A 16,249-nucleotide genomic window follows, 5' to 3' on the forward strand; every position below is an offset into this window, starting at 1 on the left:
TAGCGTTAGGAAACGCTAAGTGGAAGCTTTTCGGCACGCAACGCCTAAGTTTAACACGCAAGTTGTACTATGTTTCAATAAAGAGACGAATTAAATACATTATAATTTTATGCTCATTAATGGGCCAGGTTCATGTTTATAATATAACGCATTGTGCTCATGATCCGGAGGTCCCGGCTACGAATTCCGGTGGGGACACATCACTAAAATCACTTTCCCTAGTTTGGTTTAGGATATTCCAGGCTGAACTCCTGATTGTCCAAAAGTAAGATGATCCGTACTTCGGAAGGCACCAGTTTTACATTAGCTACTTGTGGCTCTACTCAATACAGATTCCGTCCATGTGCCCATGTGTATATACGTATGTTATTTCAATAGTATTGGGTACTAGGTACTAGGTATATCCAGTAGACATCCCTCCACAAACCATCCCTCAATTGAACAACGTAATAATGGAACTCGTTACTCTTCGATTAGCGCGCGGATTGTGCGGACAATCGATCGCCAATCAATTACCCACATCCGATTATATCCCCCCGTCCCCATCCCGTCCCGTCATCCCCGTCCCGTCGTCCCATCCCCTCGTCCCCTTCCCCCTTGACCACATCATTCGAATGCGATCATTGGATGCGGTCGGGGTCATGTTATCAAGTTATGTAACCAATGTCGTTGGGATCCAATGATTTACGCGAAATTGTGTGAGTTGATTGGTGTGATTGGTTGGTAATAGGTATTTTGTAAGGTGAACGTAGTTTAGGTACTGGCCGATCTTGTGAAAACGTGTATTACCTATATTTAGTATAGGACACGGACCTGTTGAACCTAGGTCACGGAATAGAACAAAGAGGTTGGAAAGGTCCTAAGGTCCGCTCTCTTTTACAACGATACGACAGCTCTACTGCTTTTAAAATTACGCAGCCAATTTACCGGCAATTACATTTTATGTGATAGGATGCAATTTTATCATTACTTTTCTTAAGATACTGAATGCTAAAGTTGTAGGTAGCGCTGGTAATTGTAATAAAACCCCACACAATCAATTGAATGAACTGTATTACTTAGGATATTAATTAAATTACAAGATCCAAACATTGAGACGCGTTGGCTTGCTCGCGCTAGAGATGTGACTGACCATAAATGGTAGACTATTAGGTATGTCCCATACAGAAGTATTTATTTAATAGATAGCCGAACATACTAAGCTTTTTAGCTTTCCTGTGATAAGGAGAGATCTCCTTGCATGATAGTCGATATTTAACTTTTTGCAGGTTATAATGTACAAAACGACCTTATAGAGGTACTATCGCGGAGCTCCGTGTGTTGTTAAGTTTGCGGACGAGTGGAGTGCAAAATGGAAGTATGAACTATTTGCTCATACTTGTATGGCGCGCGTTTCACGCTCACGTGGCTCTTCCAACCTCTTCTTTCTATTCCGTGACCTAGGTCCAGTAACTAGGTTGAATGCAAGTTGATTCTCAAGGAATTTCAGCTTCTGCCGACTCGAATAGTTACTAGAATAATTTTACACATTTATCAGGTTTTTAAAGGTTTCATTTTCGCTTCAGTAGTCATTACATAAGTCATGTCAGGGGCCTTTGGCGGCTCAATAGTAACCCTGACACAAGGGTTGATGAGGTTGGTAATCCACCGTCCATTTCAGAAATGCACGGCTAAGTGTTGTCATCCTGAGTAAACTTATTGTAACCTCGAATGCCATTCACTAGGTACTTTAATCTACCATACAGTGTGGTTCCACTTAACTGCAAGTTACCAGGATGCCTGAGTGATACAACAATGTAACAACCTTGCAATTATACAAATCTACAACATAACACAACATGTACATAAATCAACAACAGTGTTTGTTTATGTAAATGTAGTTAATGTAGAATCGGTATGGCTGTGGTGGTTAATGCGATTATATTCATATTGCACTGTGGTTACGAAGCGAGGTGTGCTGGGGCGAAATTATATTTATATTAATTATTACACATTAAAAAAATACTCACCTAGCGTTATCTGCTTTTCGCAAAAAAAAACGTTCTTCTACCTGATACGACTCGCGTTATGACTAGTCTACGTAATTCGAAAGCAAATAACAGCCAAAAAGAACGGTTTAACATGCTTTCTGAAGCAAGTTGTCATCTTAATTTCGGTCAATCACGACGTGTGTAACTAACATAAATATAACACCTTTAGATTTATTATATTTTTTTAGGATCGCAATCACCTCGATAATACTTCTTACACGATTATAAAATAGACTGTATACTTTAGAGTAAATAATCTGCAATCTGATGCAAATACTGCACAGTACACCAAACTTTAATTTAGATAATATCTTTGAAACTCCGTGCTACTGCGAGCATAAATCACTAGCCGATGATGCCGGCTACCGCTATCCTTCATAATTTACAACACAAGATCCGACTATAGATAATACAATACTACACTAAAACACACAAACCCACAGTGCACATGACTAATGAGTTTTAAAGCGAGTGCGCGGCCCACTGTGCAGGGAGGAAACGGCGCGAGGTAATAGTTGGCGGAAACGCAGCGTTTATCCGCGCAATTATTTTGTCCGCGCGCGTGATTGAGTGCCCACTGTGCAAACGTATACTCAGCAACAATTTGTTTTGATTGATTGCAGGGAAATTTTGTTGGTTCGGCTTTTCATTTGTACAAAGTGAGCATAATGGGCCGGAGTGGGTTGAAAGTGTGGCCAAATATTTTAGAGTTGTATTAATTTACTGTATTAAGATGTGATAGATTGTGAAGTGTGCTATTTCAGATTGTGTGTCCGTTTTTTTGAAGTGACTTGCAGCTATATTAGGTTTGCCTCTGATGGCAATAACTACTTGGCCGGACAAATGGTGAGCGCTGAAGGTTCTCACCCTATGTATGAGCGTTATTCGTACCTGATTATCCAAAAATCTTGCATATTTTTATCATGAGCAGGTACATTTATCTGTATCCATCTTAATAACCACCATTGCCTACAACTTTTTAAAGTCCACTATGTTTGAGAGCAAAAGTAAGTATATAAAATATTTTTTTTTTTTACCGACAGTATTTTTTTATTTTGTGTAATCAATGAATCGGTGTGAACTAATATAGTTTGCAAAACAAACAGAAATAAAATACCTACATCATTTTTTTTTTAGCTGTGATATCACCGTAAAACACAATATGCTTTTTGTAAGAGCTTTTTTTGAAGTGACTTGGCCTGTATTGAGTTAGCCTCGGATGGACTTAACTACTTGACCGGCCAATTGGGGACCGCTGAGGGGCTAGCCAAAAATCTTGCATATTTTGTACCTTAAGTATCTCTCTCTATAATAATATCCACCATCTTGAAAAATATAAAACATAAATTTATTTGTTTTGACGATAATCATTTCACTTCGTATAATCAACGTAACGATGTACACTAATACAGTTTGCAATACAATTAAAAATAAAATGCCTACCTAACTTTTTTATAGCTATGGAATCACCGTAAAACTCAATTTGCTTTAATAGCAAAAAAATCATTACAAAAGGAGTTAATAAATGCAAAAATGTATGAATATTTAATAGTAAATGTGACAGGGCAATATCGGCCATTTTCCATTAGAGAAATGAAACGGTGCGGCGTCATAATAGCCGGTCTCATATCTCATTACCTACATTACCTACCTTGTTATTAGCTTTGATTATAACAGTATATATACTCATATAAAGTACACAAACACCTAAATATTACATGCGATGTATAGCGCTTAAATGAGGAGCTCGGTGGCGCAGCGGTAAACGCGCTCGGGCTGCGATTGTTGAAGTTAAGCAACTTTCGCAAAGGCCGGTCATAGGATGGGTGACCAAAAAAAAAAGTTTTCATCTCTCCTCCGTGCTTCGGAAGGCACGTTAAACCGTTGGTCCCGGCTGCATTAGCAGTCGATAATAACCGTCAATCCGCACTGGGCCAGCGTGATGGTTTAAAGCCCGTTCTTCCTATCCATCCATAGGGAAGGCCCGTGCCCCAGCAGTGGGGACGTTAATGGGCTGATGAAGAAGAAGATAGCGCTTAAACACTTGTGGTGGCCTTCTGTATACTATCGGAGATTACCAGACGCTCATAGACGATAGTAGCTGTAATGATGACTGTAATCATCATCATCATCTCCCTAGCGTACTCCCGTTTTCACAGGGTCCAGGGCAAGCGCCTTAAACTGAAGATTAGACAGGTCCGGTTTTTTACAAAAGGGACTGTCTGTCTGACCTTCCAACTCGCGAAAGGATAACCAATCCAATACTGGTTAGGTCATCGCCGAAACGCATTTCTCGGGTGTGTGGGTTCCTCATGATGTTTTCGTTCACCGCTGAGCACGCGATAATCATTTATGATCCAAACATGAATTAGAAATACGATTTCGAAAATCATAGGTTTAGGCCCGTGCTGGATTCGAACTTGCGACCTTACATTGAGAGCCAAGCGATTTTCCAACTGGACTACCACAGCTTGAAACAATTCATCTAAAAAGTAATATTGCAATTTGACATTTGCTCATATAAAAAAAAATAAAAAATTTAGAGAAAAAAACTCGATTTATTTTTTTTTATTTTAGAGAAAATAAAGATTTTTTTTTTAAATAACAAATGGTAACAGTAAGCGTCTGATTATAATGATAATAATTCTTTATTCCACTTAAGTGTAATTGTTTTTTGTGACGTTGTAGTTTTAACTAAGGTCATAGACTAACAAATTGATTCATTTACAGATACATTGAGAATTCCGTACACTAACAGATGTAAAAGGATAATAACGGATTAAAACGTTCCAACACACAGTGAGATATAACAAAACGTAATTTAGTTACGACATTTAATTCCAATCGAGAGTCCCCATCAGCCGTCACTCGCGTCGACGATTAAGAAATCAAAATCGATACACAAAAGTGACAAAACATCCTTCATTGTACAAGAGATTGAGCGATCACAAGTCAAAACAGACTAACTACTTTATTCCGTCTCGCTCACACACGTACAAACACCACACGAAAGAAAGAGATAGTCACGTTACATTAAGATCATCCAGACAGATTACAGGCGGCAGCAGAAAACAAATAAAAATATTATGGGCAACGCATTAAGACGTTTTACACTTATCGCGATACGATCTGTGGCTTTTTCCTTTTTGTAATAATTATCGATAATCTGGCAACACTCGCGAGCATTATCGTCCATAATGGCTTGTCTCGTTGTTTTTTTGATGTGGCAACCCTAATCACGTGTCAGATTTGCCGTGTTGGGCATATTAAACCTGCTCGGGGCGTTAATGATTTTTCAAAATGGACTATTTGATTGAATTATTCGTTTTTTGTGAACGCGCCGCCGTTTTGGGAATCCCGCCGTTAATTGGTAATGATTAAGTCGATTTTGTTTTTGCGACCAACACTGACAGGGTAACGACTCTATATGATAATTATAACCTCATTTTTTGAGATCGGCAACGTTAAATTGAGCCGAGAGACATGATTTTGTTAGTACTAAGGCTAGTTTCACAGTAGTACTGTGCTCTATAACGAGCGAAAGCTTGTTACACTTAGCCGGAAACGCGGGAAAAGCGAGGCGGGTGCGAGATATTGTGTAACGTATTGAGAACCATATCAGCAAATGAATACGGTTGTACCAGTTCCCTCATTCAGCGCTTATCGCTATCGACCCACTAGGGTCAATTAATTCTTTCAAATATTCTTCCTCTCAGACGACGCCCTGAGCCGAGGTTCGCGCCCAACTGGGCACCCTCAGGCCTGTTGTCTTAAATTTTGTACCGGATAAGAGCCCTCAGCTCTCCCCATTTGTCTGGCCAAGTAGTTAATGCCATCCGCGACAAATCTAAAATAAGTAACGTCAAAAAAGGTTGTACCAAATGTGTTTCCTATAAAGCGATCCGAATCACTATAAATCTATTTTCTAACGTCTCCCCTGTCTCTGCAGACTTGTCGCCTAATTAGGTAATAAAAAATATGTAAAAAAAGTATTGTATTCGACATCCAAGCAAAGTTCAATCGAATTCTCAATAAGTTTTGGATTTATTGTGTACGGTCACGAGCATTAATATGTATACACTTTGAAACCATGTCTCATTAACTTTTTTGGCAAATGAAACCGTAAGTCTCTTTAAATGACAAATATTATAGTGCGATAGGGTTCTAAAGTGGGTGCATAATATTGCTCATGACTGTACACAACTGTTACACGTGAATAGCCGAGCCAATTGTGTTAGTAAAAACTAAGCACTATTTTTAGAATACCGAGTATAAAGTCCGTCTTATTCTGAAGGCAACCCTAGCAAATTGGTGTAGGTTATTATGGAGAGCTTAGATTGACGTGAACTTTGAGAACTCTCTCTGGTCACGACATGTTGTGAACACGTCATAAGACTATTTAATAGTTTTTTAACACCTCAATATGGGACTTCCCATCAAATACAGTCGTGGGAAATACCAATTACTTTAATCGAACTTACCAATTAATTTTGACTGGTTAATTTAGCGGGCCAGACCACTGTGCAAGGTACCTTTTCCCTATTTATGCACAGTAGTTCATTTTATTATTATATTTTTTCAATTAGGATTTAATGAAGATTTATTATATATACATACAAAAACTCACGCTTATTTCCGACCGGGCTAAGCAGAAGCTATGGAATCCCATTTTGAAAGATAAATGATTTATTAGAATTAAAAAGTGGTAAATGATTACCTACAAATATTTAGACCTAGCCGAAAAAATGCTGTTTATCCTAAGTTGTGCTTGTAATTTAAAATCCAATTTACTACGAAACGAAAAGGCGAAAGCGAAACACTTACTCAGTAGAAAAAAGGGTTAATAAATGCAAAAATAAACGGAAAATTGAACTTTATCGGTCGCCGTAGTAACAGGTTTTCTTGATACTTTAATGTTGGTACTTTCTGTTTCTTGACTAATGCTTGATGATTGAAATTGATAAAAAAGTGCGGTGCGTTACGAAGGAGTTACTTTGCTAAAAGTACGTCTGAGCGTTGGACTCACGATACGGAGGTCCCGGGTTCGAATCCCGGTGGGGACAGAAAATAAAAATCACTTCGTGATGTCTAGTTTGATTAGGACATTACAGGCTGTTAAATAACCTGATGTCCGAAGGTAAGATGATCCGTGTTTCGGAAGGCACGTTAAGCCGTTAGTCCCGGTTACTACTTACAGATGTGAAGTTAGTAGTCGTTACATGAGCCACGTCAATGGCCGGTGGTGGCTCAATAGTTACCCTGACACCAGACGACAGAAGATTAATTTTCCGACAGCAAATTCTACTTGATATTCAATCAGAATCATGATCTGAATCATCCACCTCAGTGTTAGTTGCTGTGCCACTAACACCGTGTATCACTACATAATATTAAACAAAGTCGCTTTTTCTCTCCCTATATCCCTATATACGCTTAAATCTTTAAAACGCAACGGATTTTGATGCGGTTTATTTTAGTAGATAGAGTGATTCAAGAGAAAGGTTCATATGTATAATTACATCCATTAAATAGTGGAGAAGTATGTTATATTTAAGGTTTTTAATGTGATGTCGTAAATAATTTCATTTCTTCCTCAGCATTGCACCCGAGCGAAGCCGGGCGGGTCGCTAGTGGTAGAACACCGTGTATACACGTTTTGGGTTTCATTCTAGTTATTACCCACATCTGTAACGTTTTATTTTCTCATGCCATGTTTGTTGCCTGTTGTGTGTAACTTTTAAATACATAAATATGGCATGAAGAAAAGGATTATTATTTCTAACTAACTTTGTTTATTTTAAAACGTTTTATATTCTTCTACATTTTGCTCTTTTAAAAACAACCGTCTGCCATTTCTCTCCTTCCGTGATCCTCTCTTCTCTCTCGCTCACACCTCGCTCTCTCTCTTTCACGCACCGTTGCGTTACGTTTCATTCAGCCTACCATTCCTACATAAATAAATGAATCTCCCGTTGTCTGCAGGCGAAGGTTCATGCAACAGTAACGACGGCTTCCCCCAGACGACAGACGACAAGTCCGCGGGCGGCAGTGACGACGACGCCCGACCGGGGTCGGCAGCGGACAAGAAGAAACACCGCCGCAACCGGACCACCTTCACCACCTACCAGCTACACGAGCTGGAGAGAGCCTTCGAGAAGAGTCACTACCCTGACGTGTATTCCCGAGAAGAGTTGGCGATGAAGGTCAACTTGCCTGAAGTTAGAGTGCAGGTCAGTTTTTTTTTAATATCTTTTGATTCTCTTTGGCATAGCTTTTTGGCGGGAACAGAACGGTTGATTTCTTCATTGAATAATCTAAATAATCAATACGAAGTGGTGTTTTTGTGGTTAACGATCGCATTAAGTTAGTCGGAAAACATTCGCGATACTGTTATTTAATCGAAATATTCAATAAACAAAGTCCACTTCTACTTTCGCTTCGTGCCAACAAGCCGCTTTATAACGCGAAAGTTTATGCGGACTTTTGAGTTAATTCGTTTGAGGTTCCGAGTAGTAGTCTGCTCCGAGGTTGGGGCTTAGGTTACATCATTCATCATCATTTCATTAATCATCATCAAGAAAAAAAAACATAAGACATGGCTGTATGGTCATAGTTCCCTTTGCCTTGCCCTTCGGGGAAAACCAAAACAAAAAAATCTCCATGGCATTTCGTCATTTTAAATCGAAGTCTCAAAAAGATGTTATATAATATGGTTTTCACTATAAGGTAAACTATTTCCCCGATTCCTAGTAGTCTTATGAACTACTGGGGATATCTCGATGCTAGCGCTTGCGGCAACGTGAGTTGAAACTACTACTTACTACTACTTTGACAGTTTTCTTCGACTTTTTACATTGTTTATAAATGTTGTTTTATCGATTTTGTTTTGGGTACTTATTCCGTACTAGCGACCCGCCCCGGGTGCAATGCTGAGGAATAAATGAAATTATCTACGACATCATATTAAAAACCTCAAATATAACAGTATTTCTCCACTATTTAATGGATGTTATTATACATATAAACCTTCCTACTAAATCACTCTATCAAGTCACATGATTGTGCCTGAGTTGATGATTGCGTCGTAACTACATTTTAGTTACTCGTATGTCAGTGAACAACCTGTGGATATAATGTTTGTACATATTATTGAAGTACATCAGCATCTTCCTAGCTTTATCCCGTTTTTCACAGAGGTCCGGTTTTTTTACAGAAGCGACTGCCTGTCTGACCTTCCACCCCGCGAAGGGAAGACCAGCCCAATACAGGTTTTAGGCAAAACTAAATAGAAGTTATAAGAGAGAATGAAGTATATTTGATTTGATTTTTAAAATTTAAACATAAGTATCACTATGATATTCATTAGTGCTGTCTATCTATCTATCTAGCTTGTATCCACCCACTGCTGGGTATAGGCCTCCTCTCCTTTACGCCATCCTTTCCGGTCCTGTGCTGCAGTAACATTTATTTCAGTTTTCAGTTTTTTTAATTTCACAGATTTCCGGTTTTTTATTTCTTTATCACTTTAGCTTCCAAGGAAGCTTATATTGATAGAATTAGCAATAACTTTTAAGTTGCTTTATATTGTCTATAAATGCAAGTAAACTATAGGCCAATTAGAAGTGTTCACAATAAACATAGGACTGGAATTTCATCACAGAAAACATCGGTCTACAAGAGAATACTCTCTGCGGATTATTATTAAGTAAGTACAATCCAAATATGCGAGTGCCTCTCATATTTGATTCCATCCAATATAACAAGTGAAATGAGTTTCAGATGTATTTGCTCAGTGTCACTCCAAACTCCTCGTCAATATTATTTTCATTAGTTCTGTTAAAAAATCACACTATTATAGCCGGAGGGTCTGTATAGACCCCATTATTTAACATTAAACTAAACGAAATTTCTCTATTAAGTGAAACGAGTACACTTCGCAAACAGAGGGCTTGAAGGGTAAAGGGCCAATAATGAGTCCAAAGGGCTTATGCCACTCAATCCCCCTTGGCTCCAGGCCGAACATATGTCAAGCGTATTCAACGCTACCAATGTAACAAGACACGTCACCTCCCCTTTTTTCCAGCCAACTCACTCCCGCAACACCATTTGAAAACCCCTTCAGAGTTCAAGAGAAACTGGTCGGTTCCTAATTGCTTTCTTATGCCACAGTAAAAATGTGATGTTGTAAAGAAAAGTAGTTTGTATGTCGATGACATAAGGCGTGTTGAGACGCACAGTGGTCCGTGGTGGGATGTTTGCCAAATAATGCGGTTGTCGCTAATCTGACAGTGGCGGTAATGCCGAGTTACTTTGTGTTCGATGTAAACTCATTGTTCGCATTGAAGACTGTTTTCTGATCGTCAATGCGCTTGTTCCGTGTGAAATTCCCATCATTGAAGGCAATTCCTTGGTGGCTTTTGAAACTTTTTCTAAAATGTGTGAACGTATGATCTTTCAGTGTTGTCTTTATACACACATGTATACATAAAGTCACGCCTATCCCACCGGGGTAAGCAGATACTATAGAATTCAATTTGCTTCGATCCTGACTTCTCTTGCTTCCTCCACATTTATCAATCGTTTCATACCCTATCATTATGTAGCGAAAAATTATTTTCTAGTAAAAATGTTATTAATCTATCATTGTCAAATTACTCAAATTTGTAGGACTATCTATTCTGTCAGCAAACGTTTCGTCGTAGTATTAAGACTTCGTCACCAAAGCAACTGCCCACAACAATAGTCATTACCTTTGTAACTTTGTGTAGATGTTTCTTGGTAAAGACGGTAACAGACATCATAATTATTATCATCCTTGTCACATTAACTCATTAAAACCAAGAAGTAATCTTCTTTAATTACTTAACCCGTTTATTTCTGTGCGGCGTCCGTTCATTCGCAACCCTTTCGTAATTATCTCTGTTTGTTTCTCGCTTTTATTAATGGTTTGCAACATTCTAGCGATTTTTCCATTAACAGTTTTTTTTTCTGTTTTTGTCCTCGTATAATTTGGACGCGACCACTGGGCTGCTGGTTGAAGTTGATTAGATTTGTTATAAGGAAAACTCATTTATTTGTAACCATTTTATATTAAGTAAACAGATTTATTTATTTTTGTCGTAAAAACCGACAGAGGGATTGCGTCCTCTAACATGATGGACTAATGTTATGGGCGATAGGCTGATCCCTTATCACCATAAGGTTCATCATATCCATCTTAGGACTTCGTATCAACTGTGGCTGCAAGTTGTCTTTGATAACTTGTGGCTCTGCCCACCCCATTTGGGATTACGGGCGTGAGTTTATGTATGTATGTATGTATGTAAACAGATTTATTTACTGTAGTAAAATAGACATTGGCCCCGATTCCTGCAGACATCTCCTAATTTTACTTTAAGTTATACCTGTCATTTTCTTATCCGCCGAAAAGGAAAGGGACGGGTGATTGACAGCTCTTAATTTTAGGAAGAAGAGTAAATGAATGAATTACCCGGGCGAATCAAAAAGGTATCTCGCTGGTATGCAAACCGTTTGACGTGTGCTGTCAACATAATTTTGGCGGGTTATTGGCCACTGTAAAATTTTTAGACGGTTGTTTTAGATTTGTGCTTAAATTGCCGTGTGTTCCTTAAATTTTATGCTTGTCGATTACCCGTCTCTTTCCTTTTCGGCGGATAAGAAACTGACAGATAGAACTTAAAATAAAATTAGATGGTGTTTACAGGAATTAGCACCAATATGGACGGCGATACGGCTCACCACCTATCACGATGATCTAACTGAATGCTCGGTGAGGTAACGGTCTCCGTGGTCCAGTGGTTGAGCGTTGGCCTCACGATCCGGAGGCCCCGGGTTCGAATCCATTGGGGACATATCACAAAAATCACTTTGTGATCCCTAGTTTGGTTAGGACATTACAGGCTGGTCGGCGAATTTTCCGAAAGTAAGATGAAAGTTGTATGAGCCATGTCAGGGGCCTTTGGCGTTTCAATAATAACCCTGACACCAGGGTTGATGAGGCTGGTACTCCACCTCACAACCCACACGATTAGAAGAGACGAGCGTACCTCTGTGTTCCTAAATTGGGATATAGGCGTGAGTCGTGAGCTTATTTTAAGTGATAAAATTCTGAATTCAACTCATTAAAAATCAAAAATCATCTAACTTCATACATCATACATACATAAACAGCCTATATACGTCCCACTGCTATGCACAGGCCTCTCCTCAATCAACCGGAGGAGGTATGGAGCATACTCCACCACGCTGCTCCAATGCGGGTTGGTGGAGGTGTTTTTACGGCTAATAGCCGGGACCAACGGCTTAACGTGCCCTCCGAAGCACGGAATCATCTTACTTTTTCAGACAATCAGGTGATTCAAGCCTGAAAAGTCCTTGCCAAACAAAGGACAGTCTCACAAAGTGATTTCGACAATGTCCCCATCGGGAATCGAACCCGGACCTCCAGATCGTGAGCCTAACGCTCTAACCACTAGACCACGGAGGCTGTTAACTTCAAACTTCATTTCACACTAAATATCTCCACTTAATACAGTTCGCAGGCAGGTAGAGTACAGGTCGGGCGCGGGTCGGAAGTCGCCGGTAATTCGGTTAAACCCGCCTCATCCACTACCAGCACTACATACTACATCTATCACCCGTAGATCATCTAACTATAAAAGCTGCAGTGCGAAGTCACTATAGTCCTGAAAATTACCTAATAATTACCTAAATTATAAAAATGTCTGGTATTAAATGTGTTCCTCTAGTTATTAAATAACTTGTAATGTATTAAATTAAAATTAATTAATTAATAATTATTATTTCATCATCATCATCATCAGGCCATTAACGTCCCCACTGCTGGGGCACGGGCCTCCCCTATGGATGGATAGGGAGATCGGGCCTTAAACCATCACGCGGGCCCAGTGCAGATTGATGGTTATTAACGACTGCTAATGCAGCCGGGACCAACGGCTTAACGTGCCTTCCGAAGCACGGAGGAGTTCGAGATGAAAACTTTTTTTTTTGTGGTCACCCATCCTATGACCGGCCTTTGCGAAAGTTGCTTTACTTCAACAATCGCAGACCGAGCGCGTTAACCGCTGCGCCACCGAGCTCCTCAATTATTATTATTTTCTAATTAATAATCAATTATTTTTTATTAATTATTATTTTTTAATTGAGTAATTATTTATTTATTATAATTAAAGCACATAATAACGGGTTATGTGCTTTAATTATGATAATAACCGCGTAAACTTAAAACAATGTATTTATTTATTATTTTTTTTGTATTGATTTAAAAGATGTGTTGTATTGCAGTTTCTTGTCATTTCTTCTCCCCAGCCATCTTGCGATAAGACGTAGATTCAGAAATGAAAATGAGAAGTATCAACAAGTTTATCCATGATATCTACATTGAATAAATGATTATGATTTCTGTTTAAATATTTTAAGCTATTAAACCCAATTTGATCCATTTACTTCGATTATTATTAACTTTTGTATAGTTGATATCGTCTCGCTATCGGATTTTTTCTTATAATAATTACTTTACCCGTATATTACCGTTACGAAGCTTTAAAAAAAAAAAACAATTTGTATGTAACCTCTCAGCACTTATCTACAATCTAATCTCATACTAATTGTATCCTTTTATACAGAACCATTCACATATAAACACTTCTCTTTTGTCACCAGAATTAACAATAAACGACCAAATTCCCGTGACCTTAGATTTAGAATAATTTGTTCTAGAAATGAGACCGTTTTAAAATGGTCGTTTTAAAAAGCTTTTAGAACGCCAGTTTAATATGATCCGCCGGGTGGGATAAACAATTGCAATTTAAGGGTCTTGTAAAATGGACGGTTGTCCAGATTAGTTGGAGCTCTGTATTGGGTGAAGTGGTTGGTGTAGGGGGGTCTATTGTTTTGGTGTTGGGTGCTTTCACGTTACATTAGGTGCGAGGCTACAATGAGAGAGCGATGGTAATCGAATTCGGTACGTTGGGCGCCCTTATTGCACGCGGGGTGGCCATGAGGGGATGGGATCATTTTGGGACAATTTATTTTTCATTTACCTTAAATTTTACCGATATAAGTAGGTATGGACATGTCCCAAAAAAGGTTTTGGATATAACCAAAATTAAAACCAATGTTTCGGTAAATCAGACAAAATTTATTGGTCATTAAATCTAAAATATAAGTTCCTAATGAACATCTCGATACCGATACATCTCGAGTGAGTAGTTATTAGACGACTTCCATTGACTAATATATTAATGCTTCTCAAAAGATTTTATAATATTGAGCTTGTTCATGTTGAAATCTTTTTCTATTCTATTCTAAATCTTTATAATATTTTTTATGCTTAATTTATTCACGTATACAACCAACTCTAAAAAAAAAGTTTTCATCTCGAGCTCCTCCGTGCTTCGGAGGGCACGTTAAGCCGTTGGTCCCGGCTGCATTAGCAGTCGTTAGAAACCAGCAATCCGCACTGGGCCCGCGTGATGGTTTAAGGCCCGATCTCCCTATCCATCCATAGGGAAGGCCCGTGCCCCAGCAGTGGGGACGTTAATGGGCTGATGATTATGATGATATACTTAATTTATCATACAACCAACGCATTCGTCTCATTTTAGCGTAAGCTTTAGCCTTCTATTCATACCTAACTTCTATTATTAGTTAACTCTTTTGGTTCTGTTTTAATGCAATTGAGTATAATATATAAACAGTTTTTCTTTGTCAGAGTATATTAACCCTTTCACGGGCAGAGACCATGGGTCATTGATGGTTCATAATAAATAGTATGAGTCAGAAACGGAACGTCCTTAGACGTTATGTCCTTGAGAGTATTAAAAGTGTATAAATACAAAACAATGCTGGCCACCCTATGCATCTCAATAGGTTGTCACTTATCGCGCGCTCGACTTGCGACTAACGCGCTAATAAACGTTTTGTGCCGCGCCGTCTGTGCGGACCCTTATCCTCACCTTCGTCGCTTCACACCTTATCGCTATAGCAATAAAGTTTAATTTTGCTTGTATTTTATGTTTTTTTTATATAGGGATGCGTGAAATGAGTTTTAGTGTTTGTTTAGAGGTAATATCGTCGCGTTTGTTGATGGGGATTGTATCGGATACAATGTTCTACAATGGATACAATGACAAATTGTACAATACAGTTGTGTTTTGTTTGTATAGAAGTTTTTGAGAGGATTAGAATTCGTATGGAATAGGAGTTTTGAGTTTGATTTGTTCTTATTTGTCACTCAAAGCTGAACATTGAAAATTAAAAGATTATGATTAGTATCTTAAATGTTAAAATAAATTATATTAATGTACATTTCGTAAAGATCTTCATTTTCAATGTAGAAAGTTGGAAATTAAATTTCACGGCACCGTTCGAAATACCTTATTAAACGAAAGCCCTCAGTGCTTCCCATTTGTCCGGCCAAGTAGTTAATGCTCACTGAGGAAACCTACAATAAGTGAAAAAAATATAAATAAAAAATAACACTTATCTGGAGGAAACCAAAGTAGCAAGTGGAATCTGTAACGTCTACCTAACCTGAGCATAGAATGAGGAATAACGGCATATACGGTCATGAGCATTAATATGTGTACACTTTGGTACCATGTCACATTAACTTTTTTGACAAATTGAACTATAAGTCTTACTAAATGTCAAATATATTATGTTAGTGTGACAGAGTCCTAAAGTGGGTACATTATATCGCTCATGACTGTACATATAGAACGGCAACTTCTCAGCCCCCCACCAGCGGCTGAGCTAGGTTTACCTCAACCCCCCTGGTCTTACTTTAGCGTCAGACGTCGCACACACAAATGCAATTGTGATATAACACCCATGTGTAGTGTCTGTGTAAAACCAGGTTTTTCGCATGAAGTGTTCAGCGTATACCCTAAGGCAAATTAGCGTGATCATTTCTATACAGAATAAATAATATTATTGTTATTTACGCTGCTGTAAAAAAAATTACAAACTTACGTTAGAGATGAACCACAGCGTAGTCATAATGTAAAACAATTGATTCGACGTAGCTGCTACGCGCCGTAGCAACGTGACTACGAAATTAAATAATATCACCTAATTACCAATTTATATTCCGCTGTATATATTACCGGGTTCATTAAAACATCACGCCTGTATCCCCGAAGGAGTAGGCGGAGAAATGACACTATAAAATAAGA

General features: G+C 38.6%; 1 protein-coding gene across 1 annotated transcript in view; it reads left to right on the forward strand.

The window, feature by feature from the left end:
* The window catches only part of LOC126377583 (retinal homeobox protein Rx1-like), a 68,902-nt gene that overhangs the window by 12,349 nt on the left and 40,304 nt on the right, over window positions 1–16,249 (forward strand). Inside the window, exon 2 of the mRNA XM_050025393.1 lies at window positions 8,013–8,260. Within this exon, the coding sequence (XP_049881350.1) occupies window positions 8,013–8,260 (248 nt within the window). The remainder of the gene's footprint in view (window positions 1–8,012; window positions 8,261–16,249) is intronic.

Source organism: Pectinophora gossypiella, chromosome 23, assembly GCF_024362695.1.
Source record: "Pectinophora gossypiella chromosome 23, ilPecGoss1.1, whole genome shotgun sequence".
Taxonomy (NCBI): Eukaryota; Metazoa; Arthropoda; class Insecta; order Lepidoptera; family Gelechiidae; genus Pectinophora; species Pectinophora gossypiella.